Raw genomic sequence first — 26,050 nt, forward strand, 5'->3', positions numbered from 1 at the left:
CATTTGGGGAACCAGAGGGCCTCAGGTGGCCAACCACATCCTCTAAATAAGAAAGAGACACAGGCTCAAACTGGTTAAAAACAGCAGAGCAAGGGATCAAGACAGAGGGGTCAGACTCAGGAGAAGAAATGAGAGCCCACGTGGTTGCAACCTTCTCAATGAAAAAACACATAAAATCATTAGACAGTTTATGAGAGGCCTCCAAACAGTCACTTTGTGGAGCATTTAAGACTAAGTCAATAGATTTAAATAACACACGTGGATTGTGACTGTTGGAGGAAATGATCTTTGAGAAGTATTTTCTTTTAGCCTCTTTGATTGCATCCTGATAGAGGCGCCAGCAGTCCTTTAGGATTTGAAGAGACACCTGCAGTTTGTCCCTCTTCCATCTGCGTTCAGCTCTACGACACTCCCTCCTCACAGTCCGAGTGGCGTCATTAAACCAAGGATCGGTTTCAGCCTTGGGCTTCCTGGTTTTTAATGGTGCCACAGAGTCCAGAATGGTTAGGCAAGAAGATTGAAACCAGGAGCTGAGGTTCTCTGTGTCCAAGGGAGTACGATCGGCGGGGATAGACAGCTGGTTAAAAGCAGTTGAGAACTGGGCAGCAGTGAAAGGGTTAATAATCCGACAGCGGCGAACAGGAGCACCGGTTTGAGCTGTAGTGCGTGAAAACACAGCATCAAATAATACAGCCATATGGTCAGAGAAAGCAGTGTCAGTCACTTCCACATTAGACACAGGTAGACTGTGTGACAAGACCAGGTCTAGTGTGTGTCCGTGTTCATGTGTGGGACCAGGTACGGACTGGACCAGATTAAAAGAGTCAATGAGGCTTAAAAACTCCTTCACCAGAGGTTTATCAGGACAGCAGACATGGATATTAAAATCTCCCACAATAAGAACATGATCGTAGTTGGGCATAATCCCAGCTAGAAATTCTGAAAAGTCATTTATGAAATTCTTATTGTATTTAGGGGGACGATAAATAACAGCAAAGAGCACAGAGTTAGAGCGATTAACTTCAAAACACGTGAGCTCAAAGCTGGAAAACGAGGGCTGTAAAACACACTGTTTACATTTAAAATCCTTTTTAAAAACAACCGCCGTACCTCCTCCTCTCCCTGATGTCCTTGGTGTGTTAAAATAGGAACAACCCGCTGGTAAGAGTTCAGATAAAGTACTGGACTCACCAGTATTAAGCCAAGTCTCCGTGACACACATGAAGTCTAGTCTCCAGGAGGTGAATAACTCATTCAGAATAAAAGATTTGTTCACCAGCGATCTGGCGTTTACCAGCCCAATCCTGACAGGAGCCGGGGATGAGGTAAAAACCCCAGCGGCACAGGGGGTCCGACACAGCGGCCTCAGATTGCGGAGGTTCGCCCGGCGCACGTTGAGCCGAGGGGGACAGGGGTCACGGAGGAGCGGCGCATCATCCTGGCAGACCACGGGGATGAGGCAGGAACCCACGGGGTCCAGGAAACGTCGGTGCACAAAAACTCCAGGAAATAATCTCTGTATTCCTTTGACGGTAGTGGGATGGTGTGCTAAAGAGATCTTGAGTTTAACCAGCCGACCACTGCGCCTACCCCGACGTCTACGCCGGGGAGGTAGCATGACTGCACGGCATGGGCAAGTTGGGATATGTGACAGCAACGGACACCATGAATTCTGACCTCCGTTAGAAAATGGAGCTGTATTTTGTCCAGAACTTCGGAGGTTCAGAAGCGATTGGCGATCGTACACCAGTAATGACCCGATTTCTTGAGTGACACACGACAGGAGCAATATAAAAACAAACAAAACTGACAGCGACAGACGAGCAGCCACGTACACCGGCGCCATCTTTACTTTTAGAGTAGTAGTAGTAGTGAGTAACTATATTGTAAAGAAAGAAAATTGCTGTACTTATACCAAGTTCACTTTAATCTCAGACTGCAGCCTTATTTTTTGTTTCCTAGCAAAATTAAAAGTAGAATGAGAGGCAGACACATAAACTGTCAGGCCCTTATACTGTGGAACCAGCTTCCAGTTTGGATTCAGGAGGCAGACACCCTCTGTATTATTAAGATTAGTCTGAAAACTGGTAACCCTGAACTCTCCCTTAGTTATGCTAATTATGCTTATGTCCCAGAATGCACTGGATGTTTCCTTTTCACACATTTTTTCTTTCTTTTTCTTTTTTTTAAACATTAGCAATTGCTAAACTCTCTCTCCTAAATTTGCCTCTTGTCCTGTCTCTCTCTCTGCCACCTCCTCTTTCCCCTCACCCCCAATTGTTTACAATAATGTGGCAGATACAGTGGGGCAAAAAAGTATTTAGTCAGCCACCGATTGTGCAAGTTCCCCCACTTAAAATGATGACAGAGGTCAGTAATTTGCACCAGAGGTACACTTCAACTGTGAGAGACAGAATGTGAAAAAAAAATCCATGAATTCACATGTTAGGATTTGTAAAGAATTTATTCGTAAATTAGGGTGGAAAATAAGTTTTTGGTCACCTCAAACAAGGAAAATCTCTGGCTCTCACAGACCTGTAACGTCTTCTGTAAGAAGCTTTTCTGTCCCCCACTCGTTACCTGTATGAATGGCACCTGTTTGAACTCATCATCTGTATAAAAGACACCTGTCCACAGCCTCAAACAGTCAGACTCCAAACTCCGCCATGGCCAAGACCAAAGAGCTTTCGAAGGACACCAGGAAAAGTATTGTAGACCTGCACCAGACTGGGAAGAGTGAATCTACAATAGGCAAGCAGCTTGGTGTGAAAAAATCAACTGTGGGAGCAATCATCAGAAAATGGAAGACATACAAGACCACTGATAATCTCCCTCGATCTGGGGCTCCACGCAAGATCTCATCCCGTGGGGTCAAAATGATCATGAGAACGGTGAGCAAAGATCCCAGAACCACACGGGGGGACCTGGTGAATGACCTGCAGAGAGCTGGGACCAAAGTAACAAAGGTCACCATCAGTAACACACTACAACGGCAGGGAATCAAATCCCGCAGTGCCAGACGTGTTCCGCTGCTGAAGCCAGTGCATGTCCAGGCCCGTCTGAAGTTTGCCAGAGAGCACATGGATGATACAGCAGAGGATTGGGAGAATGTCATGTGGTCAGATGAAACCAAAGTAGAACTTTTTGGTATAAACTCAACTCGTCGTGTTTGGAGGAAGAAGAATACTGAGTTGCATCCCAAGAACACCATACCTACTGTGAAGCATGGGGGTGGAAACATCATGCTATGGGGCTGTTTTTCTGCCAAGGGGACAGGACGACTGATCCGTGTTAAGGACAGAATGAATGGGGCCATGTATGGTGAGATTTTGAGCCAAAACCTCCTTCCATCAGTGAGAACTTTGAAGATGAAACGAGGCTGGGTCTTCCAACATGACAATGATCCAAAACACACCGCCCGGGCAACAAAGGAGTGGCTCCGTAAGAAGCATTTGAAAGTCCCGGAGTGGCCTAGCCAGTCTCCAGACCTCAACCCCATAGAAAATCTGTGGCGGGAGTTGAAAGTCCGTGTTGCTCGGCGACAGCCCCAAAACATCACTGCTCTCGAGAAGATCTGCATGGAGGAATGGGCCAAAATACCAGCTACTGTGTGTGCAAACCTGGTAAAGACCTATAGTAAACGTTTGACCTCTGTTATTGCCAACAAAGGTTATGTTACAAAGTACTGAGTTGTATTTTTGTTATTGACCAAATACTTATTTTCCACCCTGATTTACGAATAAATTCTTTACAAATCCTACCATGTGGATTCATGGATTTTTCTTTCACATTCTGTCTCTCACAGTTGAAGTGTACCTCTGGTGCAAATTACTGACCTCTGTCATCATTTTAGGTGGGGGAACTTGCACAATCGGTGGCTGACTAAATACTTTTTTGCCCCACTGTAACAGCCTCTCCTTGTGCCTGTTTCTGCTGGACGTCTTTTTAAAAGGGAGTTTTTCCTTCCCACTATCACTAAGTCCTTGCTCATAGAGAGTTGTGTGATTTTTGGGATCTCTTTGTAAGCTTGTTGGATCATAAGCTTGTAATATTAAGTGCCACTGGTGCTATATAAATAAGAAGCAGCTCAGAAAAGTACTTTTAAGCCTGCAATAATCACCATCTTTATAATATGGAATTGGTTTCTCAAAGTTAGACTCATATCATTTTTTTAACCTCAACAAAATTCTAAAATTATATTAACTAAACACCTGCTAAAGCATAGAATAGCCATTTGCTGAAACATAATTTAATTACATATATCTGTGTTAAATTTAAAAAAGCAAAATGAAACCACAGCTTTAATGGGCCAAAATGTTTGCTGAGATGATAATGATATACAGATGAAATGCCATTCCAAAAATAATTCATATAAAAATTTAGGTCTTCCCCATTTCTCCATTTCCATAGAATATTTTTCAAGTGTCCAGCCAAACATTATAAAAGCTCTTACTCTCCACTACCTCTGAATTAAAGCGTAATCCATTGGCTCAAGATCCAGCCACACTCTGTACTTTCTCAGCACAGAAGGCAGGATCAGTGAGAGAGAAAAAGAAGGGATGGCAGAAGAGGGTGGGTGTCAAGTGAGGAGGAGGGTGAGGAGGAAAAGAAGAGGAGGTTAATAATGAGTGTTCCAAAGAGCTCCTCCGACCGTGGAGAGGCCTCAGAGCCTTTGGTCTACTAGTGGCCTGATGACAGAAATGTAGAAGTGTGGAAGTCAGAGCCTCAGGTCACTTCCAGCGTCCCTCCGGCTCTTGCTGGTGTCTCAAAGCTGGGCCCCAAGACACTCCTCCACCCACCTGCACATTCTGGCCCCTGATCTCTCAGCACTGGCCCTCTAGGAGCTCAGGGGCAATTCCTCTTTCGCACTCCTACCTTCTCTAACTGAATACATTTCTCGTTTTGTTCATCTCTCTCTTCCAAGTCCTTCTCTCTCCCCCAAGCCAGCTCTTGTCCCCTCAAGCGGCAAGGCCCAGTTTTGATTTTCCTATAAATCCTGGTTATGGAGCGTGGAAGTGACTTGATCCCATTATTCTAGTAGTATGAGAGCGACCAGAGGTGATTCAGAATGAAATCGTGACAGTCTGGGGTGCCCTCAGAGATGCCAAGAGAGTAAAATTGTTACTATCCTCTTTCTTTGAAATATTAATGATGGGCCATCAATTGAGAAAAAAAAAAAGATTAAATAGATATTCGAGTCACACAATGAGATGTTCCTGTACAAAGTGTTTTTATTTCCCTCTGTAAAATTACTCCTTTCATTGGTAGTCTTCTATAAACACCTGTCTCATTTACGTTCTGTGAGCTGGTTGTGATAGCAGTATGAAAGTGCCAATAATCTACTCTAACTGAAAGCTTTAGCGATGAGATTTCGGTTCTTTCATGTTGATAATGGTTGAAAAATATTTTCAGGTTATATAACTCTGAAAATTGCACAGTGACTAATTGATGTGTTGTGATGTTGAAATAAATTCTGGCCAAATAAAATGGCTTGCTAGAATATACAAATAGCTTAGACATTATCATAGGCAGTCACAATCTCTTCAAAAATAATGTCTGTGTGCAATATGAATATGCTTAGAGCCGGTTAAAGCAAGTGCCGTTAAGAGTACGGTAAGTTTTTACACGCTGAGACTTTGAGTGTGATTTGCTGGTCTTGGCACCGATGCTGCCAGGGGTTTGGGGACACGTAAAAAACAAATATATTGGTTCTCGCCACTTTAATGCTAGATAAATAGTTGTTTTTTTTTTTATATTGTGTGTGATTGATGAGATATGTGCGAGCCATGTTATTTACATTTTAACAATTTAATGATAACATTATTAGATTTTTGATTGATTGATTGGTACCTTACACCAAATACATTATTATTAATTATAATAATATTATTAATTTTAACAGATTTTTTAAAATAATGTATTATTATAAAATTATTTAATTATTTAAAATTTTACATTTAGGAACATTAATAATAATGTTGTAGCCACAGCTGTCCTGGGACAGACTGACAGAGCGACGCTGCCATATCGCGCTATCGGTCCCTCTGGCCATCACCAGTAGGCGGTAGGTGAAGCGTCTTGCCCAAGGAACCGGCAACCTTCCGGTTACATGACGAACTGCCAACTCTTTGAGCCACGATCACCCCATTAGAGAAATATACCTAATTATCAAACATAAAAAGTTGTAGTAAACACTTTTAGACTCTTTTTATGTTTTTATAACCTGGCAGAGTTCGAGGTAATATTAATTGGATTGTATATAGTTAATTAGATTAAAAGGGTAAATGTAGGTTCCCTATACTCCAGCTCCAAAAACACAGGCTCTTACATGTCACCTAATAAAACCCACCATTGTCTTTCATTGGACCCTTACTGCATAGTGAACATCCATACCTTTCAAACACCAGCTGCAATTAAAAATTTTTTTCAAAAGCTTAAAACATTATCTGAATACATAATATAACACCACATGTCTTCATCATATGTCAAGGGTGTTCAGTTTTGCGTTGAATGACAATCAGTATTAAAGTTATCAATGCCAAGGATATACAATCCTTAAACACTTGCACTCCACTCTACTTTTTACCCCTGGACTGTACATTACATTTTGGTGCAGGGTTAGTTAATTAAAATAAAACTTCTGTTTCATCTTCTCATTACAGCCTTTAGACTATGAGAGCAAGAGAAACTACACACTCAAAGTTGAAGCTACCAACATCCGCTCAGAACCCAGGAGTAATGGGCCCTTTAAGGACACAGCTACAGTGAAAATTGTGGTTGAAGACTCAGATGAGCCTCCTGTTTTCTCCAAACCTATGTACTTATTAGAAGTGGATGAGAACGCGCCCATCAACAAGATCATAGGCACAGTCACTGCCAGGGACCCGGATGCTACTGGGAGCCCTATCAGGTAAGATGCAGTTAACATTAAGCCTGTGACAGAATTTCCACCTTTGCCTCAAAACTATTTGCTGTTAACTGACCACAGCAGAATGGTAGCAAAATCTGCACACACACACAAAAAGTACGTTGACTTCAAACAGTGGAGAGAAGGTTAACAAAATGAACCTTTTCAGGCTATAATGACTTGTTTTAATAAAATGGTTGACAGTGAGCCATGCAATTAAACCGCCTCATGTCTTTGACCTTTGGAGAATGTGGTAGTGTCTTCTGCAGTGAGGAAGGGACTCAATGATTGTTCTCATTTCCACAAATGTACAGAAAAAAAGTAGATTATGAGTTGAAGGCCGCACAACTTTATCTTTCATTGTATGACCAGGCCTGCTGTACTCTCTTCTAGTGTGACTTAGTCTTGGAAATACCACAAGGGCACCTTGAGGATAGGTTATACAGGCAATTTCTCTCCCTCCATCTTGGCATTTCATTAATTCTCCAGTGACTTGCTGACCGCATTCCCGGGACAACACTCAACAGGTTGTGTGTAATTGCATGGTAGAGAGCAGGCTGGGTTTCATAGATTGGCTGAGGTTATAGAGCAGTGGCCGTTCGTTCTATTTTTTTTTCTTTTCTGGTGTCATCCTCATGTTTAGTGATGAGATTGCCAGGAGGAATTGAACCCCACAGATGCATGTTGCTTCCCTGGTAAATAGAGAAGGATATTTCATATATAATGACATCCTTGGCCTTAAAACTCAGTTTTACGTCACGGTGCTCTTATGTTTTTTAGTGAAAGTCTGTGTTGGGGAGAGTGACAAGGTAGTCTATAAATTAGTGAAATTATATTCTAAGTGTGTGAAAGTCCACTTCATAATTAAATACAATAATCTCATAATTGCATTTTACTCTGAAGTGGGTGTAGCTTTAATAGCTAGTTGTGTTCACATACTTTTGCTATTTGCTCTCTTCAGTGGATCATTATTGAAAGAAAAAGTAATTAAATAATGAATGAGTGTGGCTGCAGATGGCAGAACCCTGCTGACATGATCTCTTTGGCCATTTGTTGCAATGGAACTGTCCACATATCAACACATTCTTGGCACAGTCTTGGCACATTTGAACTATTTTGAACATGAGACAGTGAAAATTGAGTGATTGACTAGATCATTTCTATATTTGCAATTTATATTTATTTCTCTTTCTTTATTAGTTGAACTTATTGCAGAAAAAATCTCTAAGCTCTTAATCACTAATTTAATATTTTGCAGTGAAACGGTTGCATTGCTTCAAGATTATTTTTTTTAATTAAGCTAATTTTAATCTAAAATAGAAAGCAGAAGAAATGGTGACCAGGTCATAGAATGCAGTAAAAAAAAACTTTATGTGCCATTCTTCATGGGAAACAAAATACAAACAAACACCAGGTTGCATTTTGCCAGAACAATTTGCTTTAAACTAGCACATTAAGGTGATCTGTCTGGTGAGATGGAGCAAATTATTGTCATGGGGGTCTCAGTATGTTGCACCACTCTTACTAAAGACCACTGGATTTCACTTCCAGCTCTGGAGTTTGGTGTTAGCATGTATTGTGACTCTGAGCATTTTTCTGAGAAAATAATTCAGTGAGTTTTTGGTCCTTGTAAATATATTGGCTGACAGAAGGTTATAGCTTCATGCCTCATAAGAGATCCCAAGTCTTTTCTACAGTACAGAAAATCTAAACAAAGACTTATCATACAACAAGTCAAACATTGAGTCGTCATTTGGTCTCAAGAATATCATATAAATCATATTTTCTTTCTCAAATGATTTACTTTGTCCAATAAAACCAAATGAAAGCTCAGTGACTCACAATGATAGAAAACTGAACCAAAGTAGAACATTTACACACCACAGAAGCCATGTTTTGAAACTGGAATGATTGATAAACATTAAATGTGCAGTATGCAATTTCTTCACAGTATCCAATTTCTTCTGCTGGGGTCCTCTCAATCAAAATAATAAAATAGATAATTTAATGATGTTTTCAAGTAGTGTGAGAATATTGCCAATTAAAATCTGTCATACCTCAGGCAGAAATCATGTTCATGAACAGGGTGATATATTGGTTTAACACACATTGTGTTTGGTGACACATACACCCACACATTTTTAGTTGGGGCAGCTGAGTGGTCAAAGCAATAAAAAAAGAACTAAAAATGAAAATTGAATGAATTAAATCTTAATGAACATGTTGAACATTGTTGTACAACCAGAAAGTGACAACCATTGTTTCCATGAAAGTCAAAAGTTATATATACAGCATGTTTTAAACAACCTCTCTTGACCAAAGTGCTGTACAAGTTATACAAAATATACACTAAATAGAAACAGTCACTAAATACAAAACAAATATATGCTAAGTAAATATTCATAAATGTGGCTTCAGCCCAACTGTAAGTAGACTGCAATCAAACACACTATTCTTATTGGTGAAAATGTAAGTTAATTTCTTTTTTTTTTTGAAAATTCTAAAAGTTCAGGATAATCTAAATTCCAAAGTCACCCTGATTATTTCAAAGTCTAAGCTCATCTTCTCAAAGAAATGGCATTGACACAGAAACCCTCTCTACTTGCAAGATTAGGTTTAAAACGTTTCTTTTTGACAAAGCATATAGTTAGGTCTGGATCACGTGATTCCAAATCTTCCCTTAGTAATGCTGCAATAGGCATAACATGCTGGGGGCCTCCCATGATGCATGGAGTGTTTCTGCTTCAGTCACATTTTTTCACTCATTACGCCCAGTTAATCATTAGTTCTGTCCTGTCTTTTGGCCTGTCTTCTTCCTCTCACCCCAACCACTCGCGACAGATAGCCGCCCCTCCCTGAGTCTGGTTCTGCCAGAAGCTTTTTCCTGTCAAAACAGAGTTTTTCCTTCCCACTGTTGCCAAGTTCTTGCTCATAGGGGCTCATCTTCTTGTTGGTGTTTTCTCTGTATTATTGTAGGGTGTTTATCTTACGATATAAAGTGGCTTGAGGCAACAGTTGTTTTGATTTGGGGCTATCCATCCATTCATATCCGCTTATCAGGCTTGTCACAACTTGTCAGGATGGTGGGTGTGCTGGAGACTGTCCCAGCTGTCTTAGGGCAAGAGGCTGGACAGGTTGCCAGTCTAACACATAGGGACAGACAACCATCCACACTCATATTCACACCTATGGGCAATTTAGACTTACCTATTAACCTATCCCCACTAACTGCATGTCTTTAGAATGTGGGAGGAAGCCATAGTACCTGGAAAGAACCCACACAAACACAGGGAGAACATGCAAAATCCACACAGAAAGACCCCAGCCTGATGGTGGAACTGAATTCAGGACCTTCTTGCTGTGAGGCAACAGTGCTGACCACTGTGTTACTGTGCCACTGTGATTTGGGGCAATATAAATAAAACTGAAGTGAATTGAACTGAATCCACAGCAGTCAACTCTGATAACAAATGAGGCTTTATGCCATCCATTGACGATGGCCTATTCAAGTAGATTTTGGTGCTTTCTTTATAACATGAGAAACTGAGAGGTCATCCTTCCATCTTACAGTGAGGTCCAGCTGGCGAGATGTTTTTAGTAAACATGTCCTGACTGCCACACTTCTGGAAAGAGAGGCTTTCTTCTAAGACTGACTTGAACGCCTCAGTCAAAGGTTTGGTGCAGCGTAGAGGAAAAATACTTGGCTGTTGTTCTTGCCTTTGCAGTCTTGTTTACTTTCCTTTGAAACGTAATATTTTCGATTGGTAGGGCTTAATGTTTATTACCTTTGACCCTGTGGAAGTCTGTATATTTGGGGATTACTGCAAGGACCTTATTGTGACCCCACCTGTAACAGCCGTCTCCCAGAGCTTTGAGGCAGCCAGTTAATATATGATTAAAACACTGGTTTAAAATATACACTTTATTAATCTGTGTTTTCCTTTGTTCTTATCTCTCTGTTTTTCTCTTCTTAGTCTCTTAATTTCTTCGGTTTTCTAAAAGAACAGGTTCCTACAAAAGAAAGCTGTCGTTAGTAAAGTCGGATCTATGTCTTTGGAGTGGCAGCAGTAATAGCAGCTTTAGTTAGACGCTCTCCCGCCATCATCTGAACAAGCTCCTGATTCGACCCCTCTGATTAGAATCACTTTCTGTCTTAATCCCCCCCTGCCAGACCAGACCAAACCAGTTTGAGTCAAAACCACTCGAGGCGAGTGCTCTGGTGGGCTGCCATGTCCTCTGCACTCAGGAGACAAACTACCCCTTAGCTGTACTTAATGCATCCAACCAATAACATTTCAGGTGCACTCCATGAAATACTTCCTTAGTACAGCTTTTCTCTGGAGCCTGTGCTCTGTCGTTTTCTACCTGACTGATCACAAATAAAAAGCAATGTGACATCTGGCAGTCACTAAGTTTGTCTGACACAAACTGTTTGATTTCATATAATATGTGTAGTTTATATCGGAAATATTGATACAGTGACAAGCATTGGCAAAAGATTTTAAACATGTTTGATTTTCATCTTTTTGTTCATTCTTGTTTTGTTTTTTTTACTTTTACTTTCACTTTGAAGTAATTTACAGGAGCATAATGAAATTCTAAAGAATGTTTGTTTATGCCGGCTCAATATGTTACGGCACAGCTGACAGCTGGCATACTATGTATGGTAATACAAGTAGTCAAGCAAAGGAGATGGTTTTGAAACAAATGGAAATGTAATGTCACTAAAGAAAACACCTTCTACTTCACAGGGATATTTTCCTATATTTTTAATATTTTGTTATTTATACTATATATTATTTCTAACTCTCAAGCAAATCACCATCTCCATTAAAAGAACTTGGAAATGAAACTAAATAAGATGTTGTGTTCAAACATAAATGGTCAGCATTTAAGAGTCGGGGAAACTAATTTTACCCCTGTGATCCTCCCAGGGGAATAACTGACGTAATAGCAAGCAGGATTATCAGGGGCATTTTGTTTGCTGCCAACAAAAATATATATATATATTCTCAATCTTTTCACCTTATAGTCTTCCAACTTGTACAGGCGCTCAGTCACTCACATTCACACTGTAATGGAGATAAAACCCCAGCCAGTCAGGGGTGTGAAAAAACACAAATGGACATAGAAACCTTTCCATGGCTGCTTAGCCTATAATCGATAACCACAGGTAGACATACATATCTGCAGCACATGTTGTGTAGCATGCTTATATGATATATCGGACGCTTCCATAATGATACATCAAACAATTAGCGGTAACAGTTAAGTGGGAGGCATCACTATCATGCCTAGTTTGGCCACAGTAAACCATTCATGTATGTCTTTCATTTTGAAATAAGAGTAATAAGAATTCTTCCATAACGACTAAATAACTTTTTTGAACTTTTAACTCTAACCGATTTGAACTAATGAAAACTTTACAAATGTTTCATTTATTATTATTATAACATTTTCTCTTGGTTTTTCATTGTATTTGAATATTTTAATTCATCGTACTTTATAAAACTCCCTCCAACATTGCCAAAGCCATATGTAAAATTGTTTAATTTAAATTTTTTAGGAAATGCTTCTGTTTTATGTGTACATTTTTTTCCACACACATATAAAATTGGTTATAGAGAAACTGAATTAGAGCCTAATTTTGGGAAAGGAAAAAAACATAATATACTCATTTTATAATAGAATCATTAGTGTCATCTTAATGATTCATTTTGCACTTTATGAGTAGGCCCACTGCACAGCAATGTGAACAAAAGCAAACTTAACTTTTTTGTTCCTTTAACACATAAAGAAATTTTTTTAATAATATATAATATGTAATTAGGTTTTGTTCCTAGTCTATGTTATTGACTGAAGAAAATTTTGTGACAGAAAAGAGACATCACTGTGCATAGTAAGCATGACCAATGATAGCTAGCATGGCAAAAAGGGGCCATCCTCATAAACTGCAACAGAGAAGTCCCACCCTGGCCACACTGTTTGATAGATGACACTCTGTGAAAAATGCAGTGCATCAAAGTTCTAATTACAAAAAAACAAACAAAAACAGTCTAATTATAGCTTGTAGCTATTTTGCTATTTGAGCTTATGTTCCACTAATGTATGATGATGATGTTTATAGTGATTCTGAATATTTTTGGATGTCAGCTGCAGCACTTATAAAATATTTGGCACAAACAACCTCAACATGATGGATAACTGTTTGACCTAGGCCCGTCCAGAGCCTTGGAAAAAAAAATCTTCTGAAACATAAAGCAAAGCTGAAATGATGTGATAGAAATACACGGACGCGTGAATACATTTGCACCTGTTCTCACATCACACTCGGGAAAGCTGCGAACGTATAATGTTGGAGATCATTTTTTTTATTTGCTTTTAATTCTTTTCACATCACATTGTCAGTTTGAGTGACAGGTGGCAGAACATTTCAGGGTCTGTCTCCTCTCTTCCACGTGAGGCTGTCAGACTTTGACTGGGATCCACTCAGTCTGCAGGAGAGAGGCTGCTCCCAGGTGGGTTGCTGCTGTCTGCCTGTCTTGAAAGTGCTTTGCGTCTGCAGGCCAAGAGAGAAAGAGAAGGAGCGGTGGGGTGTTGGTAGTGGGGGGTGGGGTCCTTATGGACCTCTTCCAGCCTGGCGTCTAGAGGATTTTACACCATTTCATCTCAAAAATGGAAATGTCACAGCTCGGTACATCTCCCCAACAATTGGAATCTGGGCCAGTGGTTTATTTATTTCATTCCCTACCATTCTTGTATAAGCAGCAACCTTCTTCATATAAATAGTTATTGTGACTTTGTCTTTGCCATTTTCTGGTGCTCTTTTTCTGTTTTTTCTTTCCTTTCCTCTGCATTCCTTTCCATTCTGTCTTTTCATTCATTCTCTCACATAAATACTATAGACTCCCTGCCAACAGGTCTACAGTGATAGGGATGAGCAGTTCCAGTGTGAGACAGAATGAGACCCAGGGTGAGGAAGGAGGAGAGACAGGGTGAGCAGTGTGCCTGATGGCCGTGATGTCTGTGTGGGGAAGGGGGTTTGCTCAGAATTGGATAGGGGGATTGGATTAGTAAGAGCTTGTGACCCAGCTGGATAGAAAAGGAAGAAAAAAAAATACTTTTGCAATATTGTGGGTGGGTAGGTGGGGTACTGTGAGGAAACAGAGAGAAAGTAACAGGGACAATGTGTCCTGGAGGTATGGAAACCCTTGTGCTGTGCAGTACATGTAATTAGTTTACGTGAATCACTGCAGCCTTGTGTTTTGGGTGAGTAGGATGTTTATGACAGTCACACATAATGGCAAATGAAATGTGTGAAACCAAAGATGACCCATAATGACAGATTCTTTTTTAGTCAGTTTTGTGTGGGCTTGTCCCAAGAATTGGCGCTGTGCGTGCTGCAACATGAAAGAGCGATTTCACAGCTTCAAGTGGCATCAGAAAATTCTCTTTTATGTGCATTCCAGTGCTTCTGCTTTTTTTTTATTTTTTGGGGTGGGGAGTTTTATGTGTTGCACTATTTTTTTTTAAACTGGAAGACTATACAAGTCTCAGTCAGTGTGTCACGGGCAGGGTCATAGATTAATTTCAATCTGAAAAAGGACAGCTTGACAAAAATACGTAAATAAAAAATGAATAAAGCATCTCCTTCTACTAGTTTAAAAAGAAAAAAAAAATTGCTGAAATCGGACAAGGGTTCTTAATAGGCAGGTCACTGTTTAACTCCTGTAATATTCATTACCTCCCCACCCCCATGCCCCTCTGTTGTTGGTGTTGTATGTGACACAATGCTGTCCTAACTCATTAATGCAAAGCCTTTGGGAGCCATTGAGTATTGACAGATCCCAAACAGGGTTAACAGCACCACATCTCTTACCCTGACATAACATGTACTAATGGTCTTTTTTGCAGGAAGGAGGCATCGCCTAGATGGGGGGGAGGGCTTCTAGGCTGTAATGCCCCCTGCTGTTCATGGGGAGGCAATAATTATCCCTCAGATGATAATTATTGATTTCCAATTGTTTTTAAATTAATATTGATCTACAGGTTTCTCCTGTTAGGCACAACACCCCAAGGATTAGAAAAGATGCTTCAGTGGTGCTGCCGCAACAGTGTTTTGGCTCAAATTTCTGGTGTTTGTTTATCTTGGTAGGTACTTCATTGATCGACACACAGATCTGGAGAGGCAGTTCAACATCAATGTGGACAATGGCAGGATCACGCTGGCCAAACCATTGGACAGAGAGACAGACATGTGGCACAATATTACAGTAACAGCCACAGAAGTCAGTAAGTAACATTTGCTGGCTCTGTTCTCCCCTGCTGTGCACACTGTCCGTAATGATTTACCCCCAAAGCTTTAGAAAATAAAGCTTTGGGTTTTTTTGTTTTTTAATGGGTAACAGCAGAAACACATGTATGCTATCTTACTCCTTTGAACAACTTTATGGGTGTTCTCAGTCAAAGGAATCACTGACCTGCTTCACAAAGTTCTCCATTCAACAGTATAGAGCTGCTTTCTAAACCAGCACTTTTAATCGCTCCAAGAGTATGGCACAAACAATTAGCATTTGAATCCACAGAGGCATTAAATACGTTAATTTGCTGAGTTTTGATTGAATTAAACAGCTCAGTAGTCAATTTGTGAAAGTGCAAGAACATTAAGACGTATCAAATAAACAGTTTTAAAGACATGCTCCAGAGTGGATTGCTCCAACACCAGCATCCATTACAGATTAGAGAACATCTGCGAACCGCAAAACTCACTGACTATGTAGAAAATCTTGCCGGCAGAGCTACAAACAGCTCCAACCATATGTAAGGCTTTATTTGCATACAGATTGTTTCAGGGGGGCTGTATGTTGTGATAAAGCTTAATGTACCCCTTTAAGCTATTGGAATAGAAATTTACACAGCTTGTAACTTTTTTCTGTCCGATTCGTCTCTTCTATCTCTTCCTCCTCTCTATGTCTCATCATCTATCTGTCGCTTTCTTTCTTTAATCAAAGAAAACACATATTAATTGTCAGAAAATAGAAAGAAAAAAAAGTCCGTACACTGTCGCAATGTTTTGGCCATGCGGTAAAGACAAATCCCACCGTCGCAGCAGCCTATTGGAGAAACTGAATGTGTCTCATTTGATAAGCTGGTTCCCTTGTCATGTCGTGCACCCTTACATTGAAAGCACATTTTCATGCCTCTTGGCAAAGTAACTGTGGCTTGAGATAGTGGCATCTCTGAGAACACCTAATAGGAATTTGCCAAAATAAATACAGCAGTTTTGCTATTCTTCACGGATGGGGAGGAGAAGCCGGTGTCTTCTCTGGCGTGAAAAGCAATAGATGTGTTCCCAGTTCTATCCCGATGCCATTTGCCACCCAAACTGAGGAACGTTCTGCTGCCTCGCACCAGTTGACATCTGACTAATCAGATTCTATTCCCTGTCTGCTACTAGGGGGAAATCGCTTGCGAGGGGAGGGCACACTGTCTCCCCTCCCTCTGCTCTAATCCATCTATCACTGTCTATCAGACTGTCAATTTCCACTCACCTCACTGCTTACCTCTTTTTCAATTCATCTCCTGGAAAGGCTGAAGGCCCTGAGTTTCTACTGCGTCTACTGCTTCATTTTAAGGTTTTACTGAAATTATGAAAGAGAAAAAAACCTAATGCTTTTATGCAAATAATTTGGTATTCCATGCTCAGAAATGTATATTAATGTAATCCTCTGTGACAGTGGTTTAATTTCTTCATAGAAATGTGACAGTGTAACTTTTAAAGACAACAGCTGTTGGAATGGCGGGACTTATCCTAGAACATAAGCAGTGAAAGGCAGTCTGGCACTTTTCACGGCACTCAGGATTTCTGCTGCTGCAGCTTCACTCTGTCTGGTATGGCCCGATGTTTTTAGCAGATAAAATCTGAGAACTCTGGGAAAATGCGATCACATATGCTGACTTTATGATGTGGTACCTGGTATACAGCATAAAGTATGTTGTATATAAGCATGTCCTCAGTGTAGCTAATCTGTAAAAATGAAAGGAAATTACAAAAACACACACACGGTTCAAGAAAAATGTAGTGTACGTCTAAAATAACATTGCAAAGCATTCTCTTAAATTGATAATTTTCCAAATCAATAAAAATAATTTAAACAAAAATCTCTATTGTCACTGGCCATGGTGACACAACCGTCTTGGGTCCACATTAATAGATAATTGCTTTTAAAGTTGGCATTTGCACCACTGATTAATAAATACACCATTCACAGAGACTCTCGAAAGCGACTGTCAATTACCAGTGATGAATAATTCCAATCAAAATCTAATCTAATTAAACTGCCTTTTATTGTCTTTTTAGACTTCAGTTACCAATGACTCATTAATATGCATGTTTTAACCCTCATGTTTTAAACATTACAGTGTACAGGGGATTTTCAAAAGCACTTTGAATAGGATTTTTTTTCCATTTCTGTTGCCTAGAATCCTGTTTTGCATCGTTGATACTGGCTGAAATTTAGATTGATGTGGCTTATCATCTGTCCTCCCATCAGCCCAGGAAATGAAGGGAGAATAAAGATGGAAAATAAAGGAAATTAAAACTAGGTCACAGAATTTACCTGGGATTTCAAGTATAACATTTTTTCTATCACTGGCTCTTCTTATTTATTAATCTCCACTTTTCCTCTACATCTTTTGATTCCTTATGATTCTATCTATCTATCTATCTATCTATCTATCTATCTATCTATCTATCTATCTATCTATCTATCTATCTATCTATCTATCTATCTATCTATCTATCTATCTATCTATCTATCTATCTAATCAGGAAATCACAGTCAGATATCAAGGGCAGTTGTGGCCATCAGAGTAATGGACATTAACGACAATGCACCCGAATTTGCCACCGAATACGAGGCCTTTTTATGTGAAAATGGAAAGCCTGGACAGGTAAGGAAAGAAGACGCTCATTCATCAAAGCAGTTATCTATCAATTTCTTACTCTCTGTCCTTTTCTTTCTCTTTCTCCTCCTTTGTAATGATTGGCCACAGTGAATTATAGGCTATTTATTTCAGTGGGAAACTACAGAGGTGGGAGTACGGTCTTTTTTCTCCACAAAAGTCCTCCTTCCACACAGTGTGCGCTGAGCAAAGGGGAAATGAGAGCAGTCAGGATTGATCAGAGTGGATCATAATTCAAGACTGTCTTTCATGTCCTCCTCCAGATGGCACAATGCTTCCCCCAGCCAAAAATCGTGGACAAGTACTTAGCATTCTCCTTTTCATCAATCGACCTCATTCACGGGACCTGTGTATATACCATAGGGAGTTTTATTGAAAGGAGGAGAGAGAAAAAAAAGTAAACAGAGAAAAGATGAAACTGTCCTGCCGGGCCTGAATTCTAATTTCCAATAAATCATAAAGACATACAGTGTGATAAGACCTATGATGACAGATTAACAGATAGAGCCAGGAGCCTGAAAGTGTGCCAGACTAGACAGGACCTCATTGATAATAATCTCAAACTCCAGGAATGAATAGGGCACATATTTCATCAGGTATGATCCAGCCACTATTACACTGAGGCAATCTGCGGTGGCAAAAACAGAGTAATGAATAGGCTGCCTCCTCTAATGGTTTTGAGCCCTCCTCTGTAAATCTGCTTTTCTATCTGTTTTCAACACAGGTGATCCAGACTGTCAGTGCGGTGGACAAAGATGACCCAATCCAGGGCCATTACTTTGACTATCGTTTAGTCCCTGAGATGCTAAACAACCCCAATTTTACCATCAAAAACAACCAAGGTGAGAAGCAGGTGACATCAGAGAAAAATAAGTCTTTTGTGGCAGAATGACTGAAGTTTCTCCAAATTTTTTCAATGGCTTTCCAGTCTAATCTCCAACCCGCGGCACGTTAGCCATACTGGAGATGAAATCTGGTGGATCAGTGTAGCTCACAATTAGCAGATGTGAAATTGTCTGGACACCAGCTTCTTTTTACTCCCCAGCGCGTTTTGAGGGAAACTAAATGAATGGGATCCAAATGGCTTTTCCTGGTATTCTTTCAGCTAAATGTAGGGTGACTTCCTAGGAGCTGTTGCAGTGTGGCAGATGGTACTAAATTTATTTGCTAAATACTCTGAATGGTTTATTTGCCATTTTCTCATGTTTTTTATTCCATTCCTCTTCTCTTGCCTTTCCTTCATTACCGACTCTGAACCGACTGTGTTCACCATGAGTTGTGTAATAGTTTCAGCTTGGGGCAGAAAGATCTTCATATGGTACTACCCTTCTGTTCCGATGTGGAAGCTGTAGGCAAAGTTACTGCTACCTCTCTTTGATGCAAGATGAGTTTGTATAAATCAGGTCAAGTGGGCTACCATTTTTTTTATTATAATATTTTTAACAAACCTTGCGCTTCTGAACAGCACTGGCAGGATATGTGCATAACATCCCAACGTGTTATGAATAAAAGGCTGCATCAGCACAGACTTGCTTCAGATTATTTAGTCTTAACTCTGGATCAACTTCAAAGTTTATAAAACATGCATGCTCCTGAATCCTGTCCTTTTGTGCAGAGGAGATTTATTAGTTTCTTAAGATGATGTAACAGATAAAACCTCCACTAGAAATGATTCACCTCTAAAAGCACAGCTCTGTGTTTGACCAGTGAACAAAAAGCCTCCTCTCTTCCTCAAATGCCTGAAACAAAAGTAAATATGTGTTGTGGTTTGGTTCCATATATTACATACCACTTGTCTATGGTAATGTTAATTCTAAACAGAAAAAAGCACCATTGCACCATATTCCTCTGCACTTGAGTGACTATTTCTATCTGAGGCGGCAGCTGTGGGAGACACTTCAGTGAAGAGCGCCGGGCTCCTGTGACCCTCTGTGTGCTGCTTTTGTTTGTGATGATGAGTCTAATTGTAGGGAATGCACAGTGAAGAGGTTAGGGGTAGCCTGCCATGGGGAAAATGGCGAAGGTTCTGACCAGCTATATAGAAGATACTGAGCGTCCTCACAACTGAGTATTCAGTAGGCGGGATGCAACAGAGCAGGGCTTCCCATCCTTGGTAGCTGAGACAACATACTCACCATGATGCAAAAAATGTAATTCTGCTGATAGACATTATTTTCACACTAACATTTGTATGAGGAAATAACACAATGTTCCTTTTACAAATGCAATGTTCAACACATTAGGAATAAAATGTACTGTTGCTAAATTCATTATGCTCAAGGGTTTTACCGCTACAGTTTCTGGTGGCTAATGTCAAATAGTCTTTGACAGGTACTACTTTATCGTCATTAATAGAACAGAATCATCTCCTTTCAATTCTACATCACCTTTTAGCATTATCTTTATACTTGCGACTATTCAGAGTGATCCTTGTTTATTAAAAAAATTAAAGGGTCCATCAAAAATTTAATTCCTACTTGGCAACACTTTTTTTCCTGGGTGCCTCCAATATTTGAGGTTCATCTCTAGGTGCCCTCCTATTTCCATGACCATCAAGATATATTATGAATAAATGTCATACATACATGCACCGTACATGTGTTTATCTGCTTTTGATTGCCAGAGTGCCTGCTGCACACACTCTACATATGCAATCCACACAGTATATCCAAATTTAAACTGCAACCTTGTAATCCAGGACCTAATACAGTTAGACAGACAGTTAGATGCTGAATAATTTTCTCTAAAATTGCTCCTTCACTTTACCTCTACTTTTTTTTAGCATCATTGTGAGCGGGACAAGTAGCACTGTCCAGTAACTGCAACAGTCCATATCGCAGTTACTGGTTATGATACATTGCTGATAAATCGTCTCTTAAAAATTTAAATATAAACAGACTTTTCAAATAAGAGTGTAACTATTCAGACTGCCCAAAGTTTTGTCATTATGCCCCCTCTTTCCTCCTACAACACCAAAGAATTGTGTCTTTCACCCCGACTTGCTGAACCAGCTACAAGACAAAGGTTAGCAAAGGAAAAATGCTTGCTAATGTAATTTTGCAGGCTAATTAGCCAATTAGCTGTACACCGAACAGCTTCAAACTTTACCTGCAAGTGTCAGTCAGTTTAAATATTAATTGTTGTAGTCCTTATTCTTCATCACCACTGCTGAATGAGCCTTTACTGCATGTTAACACAAAATTGTCTCCGGCTCTATAAACAACATTTACTGCTGCATGTTAATTTTGTTAATGTTGTGATGCTGAAAGATTGTCAGTGAAACATGTAGTCTTACACTCAGATTTAAGGAAAGGCTTTTTTAGGGACTAATTATTAGTGTCTGTGATTATACAGCATACAATGACATGCCAATAATGAGGACACAATACAACTGTGACACAAACTGACACCCTAACCATTTTGTATATTTATTTCTAGGCAAATTTGGTCCTACCAATATGACCTCTTTCACTTCTTAGATCCTTTCATGTTAGGTTATAAAACATTTAATTTATGCAGGTTGTGAAACTTCAGAGGCATCGGGAATTTGAAAGTGTTTAGACTGTTGGTGTCACTTTTGCTGTCACTGCTGTCATTTGTAGCCTCCCACATAATACGTTATTTATAGCAAATCTTAATTTAAATAAGGCTTTGCTTTTGTCATAGTGACAATTAATATTTCAATGTACACAGTGTTCATCAGAACGCTAACAATCAGTAGATGAAACACTGTTCAAGTGGCCTAATATATAAAAGGTAATAAAAACAGCATTGTTGTAAACCTAGTGAGTTCAGTCTGTTTGAAGGTTATGTGCACAGCTGTCTTTCTCTTTGAGTAGAAACTCCGTATGTCGATTGGCAATTCTATTTTTTACCATCAATAGTTGCTAGGAAAATGCAAATCATCTGCATATCAGAACATGCCCCAATGGTTTACTTCACTATAGTTTATACTTCTTACTATGCAGTGCTCAATGATCTAAATAAAAAGGGACATGTCGGTGCTCACAAAGCAGAGTGTATCACTTTGTGGCAGCACTCATAAGAAAATAAATCTGAGCATATGTTCACATCAATTACAGATTGTGCAAAGCAAATAATTCTATCATGAAGTCTTCCATCTTATGATTAAGTTTGCTCTGTCAACACGAATGTTTCAACTTGGCCCTTCTCTCTGTATCACCCTCAAGCTGCGAGGCAAAGGTTAGACTATCAGAAATCTTGTATGTTTTCCATAAGATCAGCAGGAGTAGGTTCTTATGGGACTGCAAGTGTTTGATAATGTGAGGAGGCTAAGGAGTGCCAGCTAATGAGCAGACAGCTTCACAGAAGTGCCATCAAAGAGCAGCTGGCACCTTTCTGGGTCGACATGTGCCATCTTCTTAGCCAGTGTCGCCTGCCGTGGTCCCTTCATTTCCTTCACTTTCAAAGAGGGACGGCGAATTCAGATTCACCTTTCTTCAGAATCCTCAAATTGGACTGTAGAGAAACGAAGGAAGGTGGTTGGAATCTATCTACAGCATTGGAATGTGAGAATGCTAAAAAGCCTAATGGCGATTGATGTGAAATTAGTTTACCCTCATGCTGCACTGATCTTCACACAATTTAATAATAGAACTTCAGTCTGTCACCACCATGAATAATAATGGGTTTTTCTCACGCCCTTGCAAAAATTCATCTCTGGCTTTACATCTCTCTGACAGACAATTCAATCAGTGTCCTAGCCAAGCATGATACCTTCCGACGACAGAAACAGGAGATGTACTTCCTGCCAATCATTGTGACGGACAATGGGAATCCGCCGATGAGCAGCACCAACACCTTGACGATCAGAGTCTGTGGGTGCAGTAAGGATGGCATTGTCCAGTCTTGCAACGTGGAGGCGTATGTCTTACCCATTGGACTTAGTATGGGGGCTTTAATTGCCATCCTTGCCTGCATTATACTACTGCTAGGTGAGGTATCCGTTCTGTTGTGCATCATTCCATTGAAGTGGTTTTAATGGATGTTGTAGACATCATAGATTTTTTTCCTCCATAAAAGATGTACTTGTACTAACACAAAAATCCACTTGACCAATCCTAACCTAGTTTCCCGTGTATTTTTCTACCTATTTTTCAATCTTTCTTTCTGACAGTAATAGTAGTACTATTCGTGACCTTGAGGAGACACAAGAATGAGCCTCTGATTATCAAGGATGACGAAGATGTGAGGGAGAATATTATCCGTTATGATGATGAAGGAGGAGGTGAGGAGGACACCGAAGCATTTGACATTGCCACGCTGCAGAACCCGGATGGCATCAATGGGTACCTGCCACGCAAGGATATCAAGCCTGACCTGCAGTTTATGCCACGGGCAGGTCAACATTCGGGTCCAAATGGTGTGGATGTAGATGAATTCATCAACGTACGGCTCCACGAGGCAGACAATGATCCAACAGCACCACCTTACGACTCCATCCAGATCTATGGATACGAGGGCCGGGGATCCATTGCTGGCTCCCTCAGCTCACTGGAGACAGCGTCATCAGACTCTGACCAGAACTATGACTATCTCAGAGAATGGGGTCCACGCTTCAGAAGACTTGGGGAGCTCTACTCTGTGGGTGAGAGTGACCGTGAGACCTGACCTTTGATTTCTTAAAAACAAACAAACAAAAAAAAAGACTTAAGATTTTTTTTTCTGTCCACATACTTGTGTATTGAACGCTAGGGGGTTTGTTGGCTTTTAGAAACTGGTGTTTAAAAAGAAAAAAAAAACAGTTAATAACAAGGGAGGCCACCTTTTTGTAATCTTTTTAGAGTGAGGTATAGCAGTTGTCATCTACTATGTCAAGCGCATTATAATTGTTCAGCCAAACAATGTCTTTATTAGGAGATCTATGATTCTTGTGGAGTGTAACTTAGATTCCGTTGTGGAGTGTCTAGCAGTATTTTGGGTGTTAGTCATTTACTGTGACTACCAGTAGCAGAAAAACCCTGGCATTGCTGGTAGTTGCTCAGTGAACAGATATTTGTGGGTTCTCTGAAGCTTGAGCGGACACCATGCTCGATGCTCCATGGACAACAAGCTGGACTACAGAAGGTGGAGAGGGTTTCCTGTCTCCCTAAGCCACGCAGCTGATGGTGATTGCAAGGAACAAGACAATGACAAAGCAATATATGGTCTTCATTACAATGATGAATGTATGTATGATTTGAAAAAAAGCAAAAAGACAAACCAGTATTGGCTTTAAGGTGAATTTGTTATCATTTGATATGTTCTCTGGTGGCCACATTTATAAACTATCTAAAGCCCAGAAAGGCTTGCTTTATACAACTCTTTGTATTTACATGCTACAGGTGTGGGTTGCAAGCGTTACTAGCCTATAAAAGACTGAAGTGAAGACAAAAAAGAGAAATGTAGAAACTCTGAGGCCTTCTTTTTACAGAAGCAACATTAAATACAATTGTAATCTACTGTTTTTGACAAGAGATGTGTTGATTCTTCATTATTGTTCTGAGTTTTTGTATATCTGCTCCTAAGTCTTTTTTTTCTGTGCTGACTATTTGAAGTGAGTGTGTTCAGATTATTTCACATTCAACAGTTTTTTTCTAACCACTCAAACACTATTTCATAACAGCCAAACCATATCATAAACCTATTGCAGTTGATGATGTAGATTAGATTTAAGCAGGCAAACAAGACCTCTAGGTTACTGTAGCAATGCAGATGAATTCATTAATTGGGACTTCAGAAATGGGATCTTTCTGACACATGCTAATTCTGTGTAAAATATATTTCGTAATATATTCCGAGGTGCAGCGTCTGAGCACAATAGTCCAATTGAGAACTAAGTGACTCTTTTTAAACATCAAATCTCATTTAGGAAACACAGATTGTGTTAGCCCAAGAAAAATGAATTTGCGGATCAGGACCATGTGCATATTGTGCTTACACTGTATGATATCAATAAAAAGACTTGTACTGTACATAGAGTTACTGCTAACGTCATTAGCTTTCAATGAGGTGGTAGGTTTTGTCTCTGCACGTTAGCTCTTGCACATTATGAGAATTTCAATGGCACTACAGCTGCGTGCATACTCAGTTTGTACTGATACAGTATTATGGCAGTTCTCGGTAGACTAAACAATATATATGGAATAGTCCTACATGCAGATCATATTTTCTACTGTGCTTTAATGCTTATAAATGTGTATGTTCAATTATTTACTCCCTGTACTGTAATCTAAGATACCCTGTATTGTTTCCTACTTTGTGAAATATATTTTTATAAATATTGCCGAATGAGTGTGCTTTTCTTATACAGGCTAGAGGTCAACACTACAAAACGTTGAAGACAGTGCTACACAGCAAAATCTCCAGTGTTAAATTAACACTAGAGAGTGTCTACATGGGTCCACACCTCTGAGTGTTAAATACAATACTGTTGAGTGTTAAATTAACACTTTTGACAGTGTTATATGTTTAAAAGTAACCTGGTCAGTTTTGAAGATTAACAATGGCTAACACTGAGCAGTGCTGATTTTCTAACACTGGAATATTTCTAACATTTTGAGTTATTTTCCAGTGTTAGAAAATCAGCACTGCTCAGTGTTAGCCATTGTTAATCTTCAAAACTGACCAGGTTACTTTTAAACATATAACACTGTCAAAAGTGTTAATTTAACACTCAACAGTATTGTATTTAACACTCAGAGGTGTGGACCCATGTAGACACTCTCTAGTGTTAATTTAACACTGGAGATTTTGCTGTGTATGAAGATAATTTTCAGGTCAGCTCAGTGACACAAAGCACAGAGTCATCCTTGGGCAAATATTTGAAAAAGTAACCCTGATGACATCATGCCAGTTACTTCAAGGTCATCCTTGCCTGGAGACTACAAATAGTATAGCAGAAAGCACGTTTTACAGACATAACAAAACAGGACCACGGCCATCAAATACTGATATTCTCTTTGGTGTCACAGGCATTGCTACGTTAGACACAAGTTGTACACTACTGATGGACTGCCCCACCACTGGACTTTGAGAGCTAATTTGCCATTTTTAAAGAACAAGAACGCGTACATTTGATTGCGATATTGTAGAACAGAGAGAAAGCTGGGGAGACAAAGTGAGGGAATGACATGCAGCAAATGGCCTGGGGGTGACTGAAACCCAGGCAGCTACAGC

The 26,050-nt window shown here is 39.9% G+C and overlaps 1 protein-coding gene across 1 annotated transcript in view; it reads left to right on the plus strand.

Moving 5' to 3' along the window:
- The window catches only part of cdh8 (cadherin 8), a 98,896-nt gene extending 73,808 nt beyond the window's left edge, over window positions 1–25,088 (plus strand). Inside the window, exons 7-12 of the mRNA XM_085413397.1 lie at window positions 6,663–6,910; window positions 15,063–15,199; window positions 17,739–17,860; window positions 18,597–18,714; window positions 22,576–22,827; window positions 23,010–25,088. Of these exons, the coding sequence (XP_085269523.1) occupies window positions 6,663–6,910; window positions 15,063–15,199; window positions 17,739–17,860; window positions 18,597–18,714; window positions 22,576–22,827; window positions 23,010–23,503 (1,371 nt within the window). The 3' untranslated portion in view covers window positions 23,504–25,088. The remainder of the gene's footprint in view (window positions 1–6,662; window positions 6,911–15,062; window positions 15,200–17,738; window positions 17,861–18,596; window positions 18,715–22,575; window positions 22,828–23,009) is intronic.
- Window positions 25,089–26,050: the final 962 nt, after the last annotated feature.

The sequence above is a fragment of the Rhamphochromis longiceps genome, linkage group LG1 (assembly GCF_057381845.1).
Source record: "Rhamphochromis longiceps isolate RC_006_pf linkage group LG1, R_longiceps_female_GT1.1, whole genome shotgun sequence".
NCBI classification, from domain to species: domain Eukaryota; kingdom Metazoa; phylum Chordata; class Actinopteri; order Cichliformes; family Cichlidae; genus Rhamphochromis; species Rhamphochromis longiceps.